At 57.6% G+C, this 15,774-nt stretch overlaps 1 protein-coding gene across 1 annotated transcript; it reads left to right on the top strand.

Moving 5' to 3' along the window:
- Window positions 1–1,178: 1,178 nt before the first annotated feature.
- Window positions 1,179–15,568, top strand: RAC2 (Rac family small GTPase 2; the record flags this gene model as incomplete). Its single annotated transcript, XM_079715277.1, has 6 exons — window positions 1,179–1,213; window positions 3,293–3,364; window positions 10,764–10,881; window positions 11,596–11,658; window positions 12,002–12,161; window positions 15,438–15,568. 6 exons carry the CDS (start codon window positions 1,179–1,181, stop codon window positions 15,566–15,568), a joined length of 579 nt encoding a protein of 192 aa, XP_079571403.1.
- Window positions 15,569–15,774: the final 206 nt, after the last annotated feature.

Genomic DNA, 15,774 nt, shown 5'->3' with positions numbered 1-15,774 from the left:
GGCTTTGCCCATCCCCTCCTGTCCCTTGTCCCTGCAGCCGGAGGGGTGCTGGGCATGGGGAGCGGTGGCAAAGAAGAGTCAACTTGAAGCCCGCTGCGGAGATCCAGTGCTGCTCAGATCCCGAGGCTCCTCGAGGCTGAGGGGGCGCACTCGCCCTCCCCACCCACTGCAGAACTCAGGCTTTGTCCCCCAGACAGCAGCCGGGGTGACAGAAGAGTTTGGAGTCACCTGGCCCTGGGTTTGAGTTCAGGCTGGGTGATCCTAGTGAATCAACTGGCTTCTAAGACCTTCTGTTTCAGCATCATTCAAATGGGCCACGGCTCCTGAGCCAGGGTGCACGGTCCCCCAGGGCTGCCTCCAGCACAGGGCCTGGCTGGCATGGGGCACTGCCCATCATTTCCCTTGACGTTTCCCCTTCTCTGTCAGCTGATCCCCACCTCCTTTCCTGCCCCATCATATCCCCCCACCATATCTCTCCCATCCTTTCACACTCAGGGGGTCCCACAATGGCCCCCACTTGGGGAGCATCCATGTCTTCCCCTCTGGAGAGCCCTATCTCTGACACTAGCTTTCAAGTGCCAGCTTCAAGGCCACCTGAAAGGCCCTAGCTCGCCCTCTGTGTAACTCTGAGGTCCCCTCCCTGTCAATCCTCCGTGGCCCCATCACTTCCTGCCTTGTTTTATGAACACCTGTGATGAAGTCGTATCTTCCCGCTCACATCCTAGACTCACCAGTACCCGATCCTGTGCCTGGCACACAGTAGGTGCTCATTAAATGCTTATTGACCAGAACCGAGGTGAACTACATTCTTAGGAGCCTCAGGTTCTTGGAGAACAGCTCTGGCCCTGCCCATGGAAGTGAGTCTCCAGCCCAGAGGGTCCCCAGGTCTCCTGCTTGTGTCCCGGAGCAGGGATGCCCGCGGGGTGGCAGAGGCCCAGCCCAGCCCCTGAGGGCCACCCCACCCTTGAGCCGTTTGGCCAGACCGCATGCTCCGCCTTCTGCAAACGGCCGTGGGGGCAGCAGCTTGGGTAAGTTCCCCTTCCGCTTCCTCCTGCCTCCTGTCCCGCTGCGGCTGCTCCTTGCTCAGGGTGCCTCTCCAGCTCTCCATACCCCCGTGTCTGCAGAAGCGCTCCGGGCCCTGAGCTGTCAGCACCACCGCCCTCCAGGCCTCGGACACGATGCAGGCCATAAAGTGTGTGGTGGTGGGAGATGGGTAGGTACCCGGCTGGACTTGCTGACAGCTCCGTCCTGGGGTAGCCCTGGACCCTCCCGCCCTGGCGCCCCTGGGGAAGCCCCCTGCTCTGCAGATGGAGGGGTTCCTGGGAGGCCGCCAGAGGAACAGTTCCCTTTTTCTCCCAGGCCCAGAGGGAGCCCCAGGGGTGGGCTGAGGACAGCTCCACTCTCTCTGCCCACCCTACCCCGGAAGCTGCCTGGGTGGAGAGTACAGGACTAGGGTTGGGGGTGCCTGGGGCCCCTCGCCTGCACCCTGAGAACTGAGGCTGGTCTCCCATGGGCCCTCAGGCTTCGATTCTGTGGATGCCGGCTCGGGGGTTGGGGAGGTGGGTCCCCAGGCTGACCTGGGCTCTAGTCACTGGCTTGCGCTGCTGTGTGGCCTTGGGCAAGTCACAGTGCCTCTCTGAACCTCAGCTTGGCCATCTGGAAAGAGGCCCATGTCCGCAGGGTTGATGTGGGGTCCCTTGAGATATTTTGACTGGTTGTCCTGCACGTAAGTGTGTTCAGTGAAGCCGGACTCCTGAGCCTCAGCCTGCGTGGCTGGGGAGGTTGTGTGGGGTCCGTGGGTTAGGAGCAGAAGGGGGAGGGGCGTGAGAGACAGAGCTGGGGAAGGAGGAGGAAGGGGTGGGAGGGAGGCTGGGGGGTCAGTGTGGGCCAGGCTGAGCCGAGGCACCTTCTCAGCTGTTAGATCTCAGCGACCTCAGGTTGTCGTGTCCCCCGACGGACCTCAGTTTCCTCATCTGTAAAATGACAGCTTTGATATGCCCATCTCTCGTGCCTGCCGGCAGCACAGTCTTAGGGTCCAGCCCGCAGGTACCACCTGGGGTTTTCTGTAGGTGCAACCCCGACACATTCCTGCGTGGTCTGGCTGGGCGGGCCTCTTATCCAACCCTCCCGTCCTACTGAGGAGCAGCCTGAGGCCTTAAGTGACTCGATTTTCCTGGCCTGGGGTGGGCTGATTCTGATGCACATTATCTGCCCGCCTGTCCAGCCCTGCTCACTTCTGCTTTATATCTGATCTGTGGAGGGGAGGGCGGAAGCCAAGGGCAATGTTCCAGTCACTTAGAGTTACCTTGTTGGCAGGCCCGGGGGAGGGGGTGGGGAGAAGAGGGCAGCCGGTCCTCTCGGAGCAGGAAGTGACGAAACCAAGTTGGGTAGGGGAAGGCCCAGGGCTACCTGTGCCCCCTGCCCCCTCCCAGCCCAGCAGACAGAGGGCGAAGACTGCACGAGTAATGGCGATCACTGCTAACCTAGTACTTACTATGTGCAGGCCTTGGGCTTAGTCACACTCCTCTGTTTTATCCTCCCACCAACCCTAATATTAGGCCCATTTTACAGTTGGGAAAACTGAAGCTCAAAGAAGTTGTCATTTGCCCGAGACCTCATGGGATTTGAATCCTGGTCTCTCTGATTCCTAAACTCCATGCTCTTAACTGCCATGGTGAGGTGGGAGGGAAAGAGGAGGGTCAGGCTTTCCCCAATATTTGCCGGCTGCTACACTATGCAAGACCGTGCTCAGTTCTTTTACCGGCTTCGTCTAATTTACCTCTCAGTCCATCCTATGAGATGAACTCATCTTATCCCAATTTTTGGATGGGGAAACTGAGTCATAGGGAGGTTAAGTGACTTGCCTAAGATCGTGCTACCACTGGGTGGCTGATGAAGCTGGGATCTGGACCCCAGGGGAGTGATGGCAGAGCCCAGACAGGTACCAGGGGCCTCCTGGGGACCCTGCTCTTAACCCTCTGTCTCACATCATTGTCACCTGGGGAAGACTGTTACAATACAAATTCCCAGATCCAGCCCACACCTCTGATTCAGAATCTCTGGAGTAGGACCTTGAAGTCCGTCCTTTAACAAACACCCCAGATGACTCTTAGGACTCTTAGGTGTGAGAACGCTGATACAGGGATTCTCAGACGGGGACCCTGAGGCCCAGAGGGGTGGGCCTGGGTCTTCTCTGGGGGCTGGGCTAGGGGACTGGGCAGGTGCTGAGAAACCTCCCTGAGTCTCGGGCAGGGCTCATGACCACTGTCCTCTCGAACTTCCTGTCTTTCAGAGCCGTGGGCAAGACCTGCCTGCTCATCAGCTACACCACCAACGCCTTCCCGGGAGAGTACATCCCCACCGTGTGAGTTCTGTGCGTGGGCGGGGCGCTCGGAGGCTGGGGAGACACGCATCACCAAGCCCACCCCCTTTTCCGGCACATCCTGTGAGCCTGAAAGCCAGCCTCCAGCCAGTCTCTGCCTGGCAGAGCTGCCCACTGATTCAGCCAGGGAGGCAGCAACCAGCGCCGGGATGAGTCCCGAGGGCTCCCAGAGGGGAGAGAGGCTGCCGCGGGGTGGGGAGGTGCAGAAGAGGCGCCAGGGAGCAGGGGGCCTTCAAGCAGGGAGACGCGGAGGGCTGGTGTGAGCAAAAGCAGGGTGGAAGAGGGGCTGGGGCGAGCAGTGGAGGGCCTTGACACCGGGAGATCAGAGACATCAGGGCCCACGTGTGTGTCGGGGGAGAGGGCAGTGCCACCTGGAGGCCTGCCCTCGTGTTGGATGTGGTAGCAGGGCTGTCACCTGACGCACAGGTATGTAGGAGTATGTGGGGTGAATGGGAAGCACCAGCCCCCTCTCACCGATGCTCGGTGGCCCCATCCCTCTCAGGACAGCCCCCCAACTCCATAGCACAGCATCCAAGGCCCTGTGTGGCCTTCTCCCACCTTCCTTTCTAGCTTCATAGCCCAGTACTTTGCTTCTTGTCCCGTCTGCTTCCAGCCCCTGGTCACCAAACACTCCCTGGGCATTTCCACCTCAGGGCCTTTGCTCCAGCTGCCTGGAATGCTTTTCCTTCCCATGTCCACATGTCTAAGACCTCCAGGCCAGCTCCAGTGCCTGCTCCCCCAGGAAGCATTTCTGATCTAGCCTGGAAGTGTCTCTCACTCCCCAGAGAGATTTTATCTGATCTTTCCCATGATCATGAGCCTATGGAGGGCAGGGGGCCACGTCCAGGTCTTTTTGGGTCTCCCTGTTGTCTTAGGAGAGTGTCTTATGCACAGCGCAGTCTACACATTGCCTTAGACACGATATATCTGTTTTGAGTCGACCTGAATTGAACTTCATGGAGAGGCCCTAGGAGGATGGATCACTGCTACCATCTATCAAGGGCCTACTGTGTGCTGGTCCCTGGATGAAATGTCATACATGTGTGACCTCATTTGATGCTCATGGGAGGAGGTGGCTATTATTCTAGCCCCAGGGTGCCTGAGGGGGAAGCTGAGGCTCACAGCAGCTGAGGGGCCTGTCCCCCAGGGTCACCAGGTGGGCTGGGCTCCCTCTCCTGATATTTCTCCCTGGGACACTGGCCCTGGCTCCAGTTGCCTCAGGGACCCCAGCCCGGGCAGGAGGACGGCAGCGAGGAGAGGGCAGAGAAACCTGGGTAGGAAGCCTGGAAAACTGATTTCTGCCCCGGTTCATTTCCCAACTCCCCCTATGGCGCCAGTGCCCCTCTCCGCATTGGCCCTTACCTGCACCCTCACCATCAATCACCAAATGCCTGCTGGTGCTGAGGGAGGGCTGGCTCTAGCCCCGAGCGGGAAGGCAGGTGCAGAATTGGGGAAGGCAGCTCCTGCAGAAGGCCACTATCACCAGGACTGTGCTGGCGCTACCTGTGTCCTGTCTCTGCCTGTTGCAGCTGGGCTGGAGGGCCCACTTGCTCAAAGATCTTAGACCAATTGCTTCCCCTGGGTGAGCCTCAGTTTCCCTTTCTTTAAGAGGAGGGGCAGGGCTGGGACATGCCAAGCTCATTGCCCGGGCGCCTTCCCTGTGCAGGGAGATGGGAGACGAGTTCTCTGGTGCAAGATGGCGGGACCAGCAGAGGCCAAGGTAGGGCCAGTTGCGCTCAGCAGCCCGGAGACACTGGCCCCTGGTGGCCCTGAGTGGATTCGGTTGTCCTGGACAACCTTGTGGAAGGACAGACAGAATGGACCAGATAAGGTTTACCTTCCCAGGACTCTGAGGGGTTGGGTCAGAAAGCAGGGCCGGCTCCTGGGTGAGCCATCTAGGCAGGCACACCCTCAGGTGGGTTCTGCACTTGGTTTAATGCTCGGATGCCCCCATCCTGAAATTCTTAATGTTTGAACAAGGGTCCCTGCATTTTCATTTTGTGTTGGACCCTGCCAGGTATGTAGCCAGGCCTGCATCCCACCCTCTTTGTCTTCCATATGGAGTTACTCGGCTCTGGACAAGCCCCCAGAGGGGCTCCTGCTACAGTGCTTGCACCCCTGTGACAGGGAGGGGAAAATAAGCCACCCTGAGCTCTTGACAGTGGAGGGTGGGGACAGCCGGGTAGAGCAAAGTTGGGGAAAACAGGCAGCCTGAGATCTCTGGCACAGAGATAAAGGTCAAGAGAGCTCTGGAGCTGGGGGTGGTAGGGTTTGCTGGAGCCGGAGGCATGTGCCAGTGGACCAGATCAGATAAGCGAGAGCTGAGCTGAGCTTCCTGCCTGCGGGTTGGGGGATAAGAGCTCAGGGTCAAAGCCCTGTCTCACAGATGGGGAGACCGAAGCCTGCTCTGTGGATGGCCCTGTGCTGGGTGTTGGGGATACAAAGACAAGGCAGGAAGACCCTGCTCTCAGGTACCTGTGACCTAGGGGTTCTCCCCGTTCCCCTCTCCTTATGACCATTCTCAAACGGAAGCCCAGGTGAGCTTTCAAAAGCGAAAATTAGAGGGAGCCACACCTCGGCCTGAATTCCTCCCTTAAAACCCACCTCTTACTTACTCCCTTCTGGTCCTCGGGGACCAGCCAGCCTCCCCCAGGCTTCTGCACTGGCCACTTCCATCACTCAGTTCCCGGCCGAGGTATCCCCTCCCTGACCCACTGTCTAAAGCAACCCCTCCCTCCGCCCAGGCCCCCTCCATCTTCCACCCTGCTTGACATTCTTCGTAGCCCTTCCCCATCTGACTTCTCCTGCTGGGATGGAAGCTCCATGAGGACGGGGCCCTGGTCTGTCTAGTTCACTAGACCAGGGGTCCACAACCCCCGGGCCACAGCCTGTTACGAGCCCGGCAGCACAGTAGGAGGTGAGCGAGAGAAGCTTCATCTGCGGCTCCCATCACTCGCATTACCGCCTGGACCAGCCCCCCACCCCCCACCCCCACTGTGCATTCCGTGGAGAAATTGTCTTCCATGAAAGAAGACATGGTGCCAAAAAGGTTGGGGACCGCTGCACTAGACCTGCTTCTAGAACAGAGATGAGCACATCGCTGGTGCTCTGTAGTGACAGGGCCAGCCTGCCAGGCAGGGAGGGCATGCTCCAGCCTGTCCTGAGAAGGTGCTGGAACTCAGCCACCAGCAGGGGGCTCAGCTCTGTGGGGGCTTGTCTCTGGGAAGGAAGAACACAGGTGGTTAATTTAGGTCGGATGGGCCAGTACTTGGCTTTCACCTTCCTTTTGTAAACTGGCAAATCCAGCCCAGATTCCCAAAGACAGGATGACGTGCAGCCTCCCTAGTGGACGTACCAGAGGCCCTGCTGAGCTTTCCTGCCTGGCCTCGCACCTCCCCCTCGCTCCATACTCCTGCCACCAGGTGAGTTAGTCCCTCACTGTGTCCGGCTGGCTCAAGCCTCCCCACTGCTCGTACACGCCCTCTATCCCCTCGCATCGCACCTGGGACACCTCTCCGCTCCCCCAGCTCCTCCAACCACCTGCCTCTCTCACCGGTGGCTCTGTCTCCCAGCTTCCCCTCTGACCCTGCTCCAAGACTTTTCCACCCAGTGGCCAAGAGGGCCTTTTCCAAATGCAAAGCTGATCATGTAACCCCAGCCTGGTGAAGCCCCTCGGTGGCTCCCCATTGCCTGGAGGACCACGCCCTGAATCCAGCAGTGGTCCATGCCCCACCTGACCTATCAATCCCCCCTGGTCCCCAAGTCACAGCCATGCATGCCCTGTGGTCTCTGTGTTCTGTGAGTCCACCTTCTTTTCCCTGGAGGCTTGGGTGGTGGTCAGGTGATGCCCGGCGCTGAGCCCCCTTTCACCAGCCCCCCATACCCCTCCTCCACTCCATGCTGGGGTCAGGGCCGGGCCTGCAGCCCTGGGGGTGCAGAAAGAAGACACAAAGACTCTGGGTGAAAGCACTCCAGCCGTGTGACCATGGGCAGGTCACTCTCGGGCTTTGACTCTCAGTTTCCTGGTTGTAAAATGGGCACCATGGTAGAATCCAATTCCTGGGCTCACTGAAATGATCTAAGTATGAAGGGCCTGAAACAGCACTTGGCACCCCTGGGTGCTCAGCCAGTGTGAGCTCCCTGCCCTCTCCACAGTTCCCAGTCAGCCCCCAGACCCTAGCTCAAGCTCCGCTGAGTCTCCAGCCATGAAGTCGCAGTGATGCTTACGCCATGAGCTTTTCTGAATTGGGTAACAGGATCTAGTCCTGGCTCTGCCACCAACCGACTGTGAGGTCTTGGGCAAGTCCCTTCCTGTCTGTGATCCTCAGTTTCCTCATCTGGAAAATGGGAGTGAGGGCTGGCCGCAGTGGTGGTATAAGGTTCCTCTGGTCCTGGCTGCCTGTGGGTCTCTGAAGTAGGGGACCCCGGGAGTTGTGGATCATTGTCCCTGCAGTAATCCCTCAGGCTCTGGCAGCTGGTCCCCTGTGAGGGGCCGGTGATGTTTAAGGATGAGATTGTTTAGCTTCTCAGCATCTCCCCATGAGGTGGCTTGAACGTCCTCTGTCTCTGGATCCTCCTAATGGCCCCAAGAGATAGGGCTTTTTTCACAATGAAGAAAGTGAGGCTCAGAGAAGCTGGGTTACTCACCCAGGGTCACACAAACAGGACAAGGCTTCACAAGGAACTTGCCATTCTCTCCCACCTCTGGGTGGCTATCCCCAGGCGAATCAACCCTCCTGCAGTGCATTTGTCCACTCTCTCACAAATGAGTGTACAGAGGAAGCCAGGTTCAAATCCTAGCTCCTATGCTTGTGGGCTGGCTGGCCTTGGAAAAGTTATTTAACCTCTTGGGGCCTCGGTTTCCTCAACTGTCTAATGGCAATAACTTGAGGTTCTTTTGTCTTGGGTCACTTGGGACTTCAAGACCTAATGTATGAAGGTCCCTAGCCCTCTGACCAGCCCCAGAGCAGGTGCTTGGTGCTGCTACAAGTCCCAGGAACCAGCTCTTTCCCCATTGCCACGGCCCCTGAGACCCTGGAGTTGGCTCAGAGAAGACAGATGCCTTTGGCTCAAGGAATCTTGGGGGGCTTTTTGGTGTCAGAATTTCAGCCTGGACATTAAGGGAAAGAGTGTCCCTGCATCCTAAGCTCATCCCAAAGGAGTGTTTCTGGCAGAAGCCAAAGAAAGCATGGGCACTTCTTTCCCCATCATTCCCAGTGCTGTCTCACTGAGCAGTGCCTTCCGCCTGAAATCCCACTACGGTATGGGTGGTAGGCTGCAAATTAGAGTGGAATGTGCCAGCGCAAACCCCCAAGAGCTTATATCTCCTTACTTGTTGTTTGTTTTTTAAATTTAATTTTTATTAATTATCAGAGAAAATTTGATAAAAATGTAGTTTCTCCTAGGTGTACAGAATCTGGTTCATCATATCAATGTATCTGTCTATTCATCTTTGAATCCTTTCCCGTGTAGGTTATTATAGAGTGTTGAGTAGAACTCTCTTGGTATTCCATAGGTATTTTGTGATTATATATTTCATATGTATTAGTACATGTCTGTTAACCCCCATATCCTAATTCATACATTCCTTACACCTTTCCATGCGGTTAAACATAATTTTTTAGTAGGTCCACAGAGCACCTACTACTACGTGCCAAGTGCGATGCTGGCCTTGGTGCAGTGAGGAACAAGCCAGGCTTGATGTCTGCTGTTTGGGTGCTGAGTTCACCACAGATTACTGAGTTGGGACGGGGTGGGGGCCCCGACCTGGCTGGGGCTCGGGAAAGGCTTCCTGGAGGTGACTTTGAAATGAGACTGGAGGGAGGATGAGTAAGTCAGCCCAGCACCAGGAAAGAAGAAGAGTGGGGAGCCAGGGGAGGGGCGTTTGCAGGAACTTTCCATGCAGGAGGGAGCGGGGCCATCTGCGGAACTTAAGGCTGGACAAGCATGGGGTGTTAAACATGTCAGGTTACCCGCTGTTTTTTGGGGGGGTTGCCTGTCACAGGACAGATGTCTTTGGAGTTGCTCTGAAGCATTACGGCTTCTGAAGCCTGTCACTGAGCACTGTTCTGGGAGGACTTTGTGGAGGGGGTGGCATCCCAAGGGCTTCAGTTCAGTTTCGTTTAACTCTGTTCCGCCTACACTCACTAGGTGCCAGTCCTGAGTCTTCAGAGATGAAACTGACATTGGCCCCGCCCTCACGGAGCCCACAGCCCATGGCGGGACAGAGACACACTAAAACCACTTCATAGTCAAGGCAAAGCAGTTGCCTGAGAGAGGGGACGACAAGCTCTTTCCAGGTCGGGGAGAGGGAGGGAGGTGTCTGGGACGTTTCCTCACAGTGGGAGCTTGTGTGATTGCCCTGGAGGCCTCTCTGGTGTTGGCAGGGAGATTTTAGCCTCTGCCCCACCCTATTCCTTCAACATGTGCCTTTCCAGTGTGTGCCAGTGGCATTTCCTGAAATCTCCAGTAACTGACAGTTTTTGGTGTGCACTAGGGGTGGGCTGGAAGGCCAGGGAATTAACACCCAAGGACTTCCCTCTGCTAATGGGAGATGGAGATGGTGGTTAAATACCCCAGCTCCCTGCCTCCACTGGGGGATGCCCTGAGCTCAGTGGCCCCAGCCAGACGGAGCCCCAGTTCCCACGCAGTAACAGCTCAACGGCTCCTGTCCCTTCCCCTCGGCTGCCTGGAGTCACTTCCCAAATAAACCACTGGTGCCACTCCCTCATCTCAGGGTTTGCTTCTGGGGGGACCCAACCTAAGATGGGAATGAACACTCATTCAACAAATATTGGGTGACCAGCCACAGTGTCCAGCCTAGGAGGTGGGTAAAGTTTATTCTGATCATGCCTTGGAGAGAATGTTATGCAGCCTCGAAAAATCATCTCTCCAAAAGGTAGGTAAGGGCAGAAAAACAGTAGAGACAATGCTTTCCTCTTTATGCTTAACTGCGTTTAAAATTTCTTATGTAATAGAGCAGTATTTTTTTTTTTTTTTTTTTTTTTTTTTTTTGCGGTACGCGGGCCTCTCACTGCTGTGGCCTCTCCCGTTGCGGAGCACAGGCTCCGGATGCGCAGGCTCAGCGGCCATGGCTCACGGGCCCAGCCGCTCCGCGGCATGTGGGATCTTCCCGGACCGGGGCACGAACCCGTGTCCCCTGCATCGGCAGGCGGACTCTCAACCACTGCGCCACCAGGGAAGCCCCAATAGATCAGTATTTAAAAAAAATAAAAAATAAAACCCAATTGCATAGTGCTTTGTGACTTTGGTCCTGTTGTAGCCCCTCTCTGGGTCTTGGCCTCTGCCACAGAACCATGGACTAAAAGTCCCCAGACTCTGGGGCTGGAGACTGACCCTTCTATCTTACCTGTTCCCACAGGTTTGACAACTATTCAGCCAATGTGATGGTGGACAGCAAGCCCGTGAACCTGGGGCTGTGGGACACGGCAGGGCAGGAGGACTACGACCGCCTCCGGCCGCTCTCCTACCCGCAGACGGTATGCTGCCCCACCCCCTCCTCGTGGTCCTGGGCTTTGCATCCCTGTTGCCTCTGCCTGGTGAACCCTGACCCTCCCCTTAAGGCCCAGCTCGAGGAGTCCCCGCCCTCCATCAGTCCCCTGTCATTACTGTGCCCTCTGTCTTCCCAGCCCCTCTGCCTCTTGGGCTCTGGCACCACCTGGTTCTCAGTGGGTGGGGCAGGCAGACTCTGGACCAATGGGAGCTCAGGATGGCCAGCTCTGGGGGTGCTAGGGGAGGGGAGGAGTGATGGGGGCACATCTGCAGGTGGCTCTGTGGCTGCTGGGCTCTCTCTCCAGGGTGGCAAGGAAAGCGTCGGGGCTGGTGACCAGATGGGGGGTGGGGGGTAGGTAGCGAGTGCCTGGTGAGGAGCCTGGATTCTGGAGTTCCAGATGGCAAATGCTTTAATCCTTGTAAGCCTCACTTTCCCCATCTGTGGAATGGGTTAGCAGCAGCACCGCTACAGTGTTGTGTGAAGATTAACCACTTAGAACAGTCTCTGGCCTTTAGGAAGTGTTGGATAAACAAGCAGCAGCCTGGTGTAGAGGTGGGAAGGGAATCCCTACTCTGCCGGATCCTAAGCGCCCAGCATCCCCTGGGCTGCTCCAGCCCTCAGTGGCTGTCCAGGTGTGGGAGAGCCCAGGTGGGATGCCTCCAGGCCTCCCCTCACGAGTAACCCTTGTCTGACCTCCCAGGACGTCTTCCTCATCTGCTTCTCCCTTGTCAGCCCAGCCTCCTATGAGAATGTCCGGGCCAAGGTGAGTAGGATGGAGCAGGGGTCTTGGGGGGGTGGGGCAGGTGACCCTGAGGGAGGGGAGCATGGGAGGGAGGGACTGCTGACTTTGGCCTGCCTCTGGGGCAGCAGAGGATGTGGGCAGAGTGGGTCTCTAGTGCCACCCAGGGCTGGCGGGGGGGACTGGGGGTGAGACTCAGAGGGGGTCTCAGAGGGGGTCTCAGAGGGGGCTGTGACAGCTTTACTCTCTAACCTGTCCTCTCTCCTCCCCACACACCCTCATGACCCCCTATTATCTCCTCCCAACTTGGTGCCCCTCTTCTCCCCCTACCCCCTGCACAACCTCCTGCCCCCACCCACCGGCCCAGTGGTTCCCGGAGGTGCGGCATCACTGCCCCAGCACGCCCATCATCCTGGTGGGCACCAAGCTGGACTTGCGGGACGACAAGGACACCATCGAGAAGCTGAAGGAGAAGAAGCTGGCGCCTATTACTTACCCGCAGGGCCTGGCGCTGGCCAAGGAGATCGGTACAGGGCTCGGGCTCAGACAGGGGAGCTGGGTGCAGGGTGATTGCAAACATAGCTTCCAGGGCCAGGCTGTGCGATTCCACCCTGGGTGTGCCGTGTACTAGCTGTGTGACCCTGGACGAGTCACTTAGCCTCTCTGGGCCTATGTTTCCTCATCAGTGAACCATGGCAACAGTAGTAGCTCTGGGTGGTTGGGAGAATTAAATGAATTCACACCCATGAGCTCCTAGAGCAGCACTGCACATAGGAAGCACTTTGTGTTAATTATTATTACAGTATTAGTATAATCTATAAACAGATATTGAAATAAGTGCATTTGGACAGACAGAAGAAGGGATGGAGCGGGGTGTGCTGTGGTTTCTCAGAGGACGAGCAGCGAAGTCAAGCTTGAGTTTTCCAGGAAGGCTTCCTGGAGGTGGTGCTTCTGCTTGGGTTTGAAGGGTGACGCCTTTCCCTCTGCATCCTTCTCACTCCCGAGTCCTCACCCTCCTGGCTTCTCAGTCCAACTCCTCTTTGCCTCCCGGCCACTGGGCCAGAGAAGTGACTTCTCAGGGTCACGCAGCTGGTAGGTGGCAGAACCAGGATTTGAACACAGGACCACAAACCGCTGGCTTGGGGGCCTCCCCGTGGTGGCTCAGGGCTGCCTGCACCAGGGAGGTGATGACCGATGGGTCTGGCCTCTTCCGTGGCGTCCAGGTCTGCTGTCCTTTGTCAGGCCCTGACCTGCCTGGGGACAGGGTACTTGCCCAAGAGCCTGGGACCACCAGTGGGGTTTGGCCACTATGAGCAGTGACCCAGCTGCCCAGGGTGCTCTGTGTCACCACAGGGTCCTGCAGACCCAGGGTCTGGCCCCTGAATTAGTGGGGCCTGCTGCAAACCACCCCTCCCTCAGCCCTACCACTCTTCCTTCCGCCGGAACTGGGAGGGCCCTGGGGACTCACATCTCTTCACAGGAAGAGAAACCACAGCCGTCGCCCCCTCCTTCATGTGACTAGCCCAGTGACATGGCTGTCTTTCCCAGGGGCCTCCGCTGCCACTTAAACCCTTGGTCCTTTGTGCCATCCTAGGGGCTCTGGCTCTCAGGCCCTCTGGTCTTTCCGCACAAATATTGGGGACTGCACCCCTGCCTTCTCTTCTTTCTGAACAGCCTGTCCCCGTGGACTCCTTCCACCCAAGACAGTGACTCGCCAGCCTGTGTCCGACCCCGTCCTTAAAGCACAAGCTTTGGGATAAGATGGGGCCTGGAAGCCTGGATTCTGGTCCTGGCACTGACTGTCTGTCTGACCTTGGGCCAGTGGCTCCCCCTCTCTGGACCTCAGTTTCCCCATCCGTACTAGCCAGCCTACACACTCCCTAAAGGTCCTTTCTCCATGAGGAGATGACTTGGGGTTCCTGTCTTGGCCTCTAGCCAACCCATCTTGGAGCCAATACCAGCTGGGGCTGGCCAGGGGCAGTGACTAATGACTTTGAACTTGCCTCGGACAAGCCGAGGCCAAGGGGGAGACCTGGGGGACCTGCAGGCTAATGAGGACAGCAGCTGCCTCTGCCCACCAGTCCAGGGTGACGAGTTGTGGGGCAGCTCTGATCCCAGCTGCCAATCACAGGATTGAGCGCTTCCTGGGTGCTGGGCCTGTGCATTCTCCTGCTTCATCGTCATAGCACATACGAAGGAGGGACTCTCATCATCCCACTTTACAGAGGAGGAAACTGAGGCTCAGGGAGAAGTCACTAGCTCAAGGCCACCCAGCCGGGATGTGCCAGAGCCGAGACTCGAATCCGGGCTGCGTGGCTCCCTCAGTCATGATCAGGGTGGTCTGCTGCCTCCACAGGTGGGAGACTGGGGAGCAGACACGGGGGACAGGCTGAGGTCCTGGAGTGGCCAGGCCTCCAGTCAGGACCCTTTCTCTAGACACTACCGATCCAGGAAGCAGGAGGGTGGCAGGTGCCAGGGAGGACGCAGCTGGAGGGTGTGGAAGAAAGAGGTGGACACTGGCTATGGTCCCTTGCAGAGAGACAGTGGCCAAATGCCCAGTGACACCCTTCTGGGCACAGAGGGTTATGGTGACGAGACTCCCAGACCCAACTTGGGGTGCTCCGTACCTGCCAGCCGAGCCCTGGGACCACTGCCTGTGCTCCCTAGAGGGACAATACTCCCACGTGTAAGGGAGACATCCAGCGTGTGACTCAGGACAAGTGACATCCTCTCTGAGCCTTGGTTCCCTTGTCCTTGCCGCACACTTTCCTTCCCTCGTCCCTGGGCTGCCCCTCCTGAGATCTTGGCTCTCCTCTCCCAGCTGTGTGTCTCTGGCCCCGGGGCATCCCCTCTCTGGGCCTGATTCCTCACCTGGGACGCGGGGAATCACAGAATTTCTTCACAGGGTTGTCGGAAGCGCCCAGCTCAGTGCCTGGCAGGGAGCAGGTGCTGATCGGCGTTGGTCTGCTTCCTTCCCCCCACGGAAGAGCAAAGTTCCCCCTCCTGGCCCCTCTCCTTCTCTGGTTCCTGAAATCGGCCCCCAGCCCTCTCGCAGAGGGGGGTTTTTCAGTTGCTCACTTCAGGGAGACTGCTTGGGTTGTAATGGACACAGGAACTCTCACAGGTTCCTTCCAGAACGTCACAGAACACTGCCCCTGGGAGTGGGGCTCAGCCTGCCTTCCTCACTGTCTGTGCCCCGTGCTCCAGCCCTGAGTGGTCACGTGGGAGAAGGCTGGTCCCCCTCATGGGGGAATGGGGGCTCCCCAGTTCCCATTCCTCTTGCTGAGGGCCCCCAGCTGCCCCTGGGGGAGGGGAAATGTCTAGTGTGTGACTTTGGATAAGTGACTTTTCTGAGCCTCAGTTTTCTCATCTGTAAAGTGGGGAGATGCGAAGGACTGGCTAGATGATATTTGGAAGGTCCTAGTGAGTGGGCCACGGGTTCCTCAGGCCTCCCGGGGGAAGATGGAGGAAGGCACGTGGGAAGTTTCTAGAAGAAAGTGAGGCGCTGAGAAATTTGGTCACCGTAGCTTGAGCCCCTTTCTTGCCAGGAAGGTATCCTTCCTTAAATTAAGGGCTTTTGTGTCCAAGAAAGGCACAGACCTGCTCTTGTGAGGGGTCTTAACCTCTCCCTCTGAGTAAAACTCCCCCTTTCCGACATGAGGAGACTGAGGCACAGAGGGGTAAATACCCTGCTTTGAGTGACACAGCCCAGGTGGCCACCACAGTTGGTGCAGTTGTATGGCTTGGGAGGGTGTTTTTCCCAGCCCTGACCTAGCCTCTACCCTCTTGCTGCCCTAACCCAGACTCAGTGAAATACCTGGAGTGCTCAGCCCTCACCCAGAGAGGCCTGAAAACCGTCTTTGACGAGGCGATCCGGGCTGTCCTGTGCCCCCAGCCCACGCGGCCACAGAAGCGGCCCTGCAGCATCCTCTAGGGGTAAGAGCCCCATCCCCCCCTCCCCCCGCTCCCCACACACAGCAGGCTCTGGCCCTAGGTTTCATCGGGAGTGGCATTTAGGCTGGGACAGAAGAGGGACCATCAAAGGGGCTTCAGGTTGCCCACTTGCCTGAGCCGGTCCTGCTCTGTGAGCCCAATTCCCAGAAGGAAGGTTCAAAGTGTCAGAAAATGCCAGGTAACCTG

This window comes from Hyperoodon ampullatus (genome assembly GCF_949752795.1).
Source record: "Hyperoodon ampullatus genome assembly, chromosome: 11".
Classification (NCBI taxonomy): domain Eukaryota; kingdom Metazoa; phylum Chordata; class Mammalia; order Artiodactyla; family Ziphiidae; genus Hyperoodon; species Hyperoodon ampullatus.
This window is presented reverse-complemented; position numbering and strand designations above follow the sequence as displayed.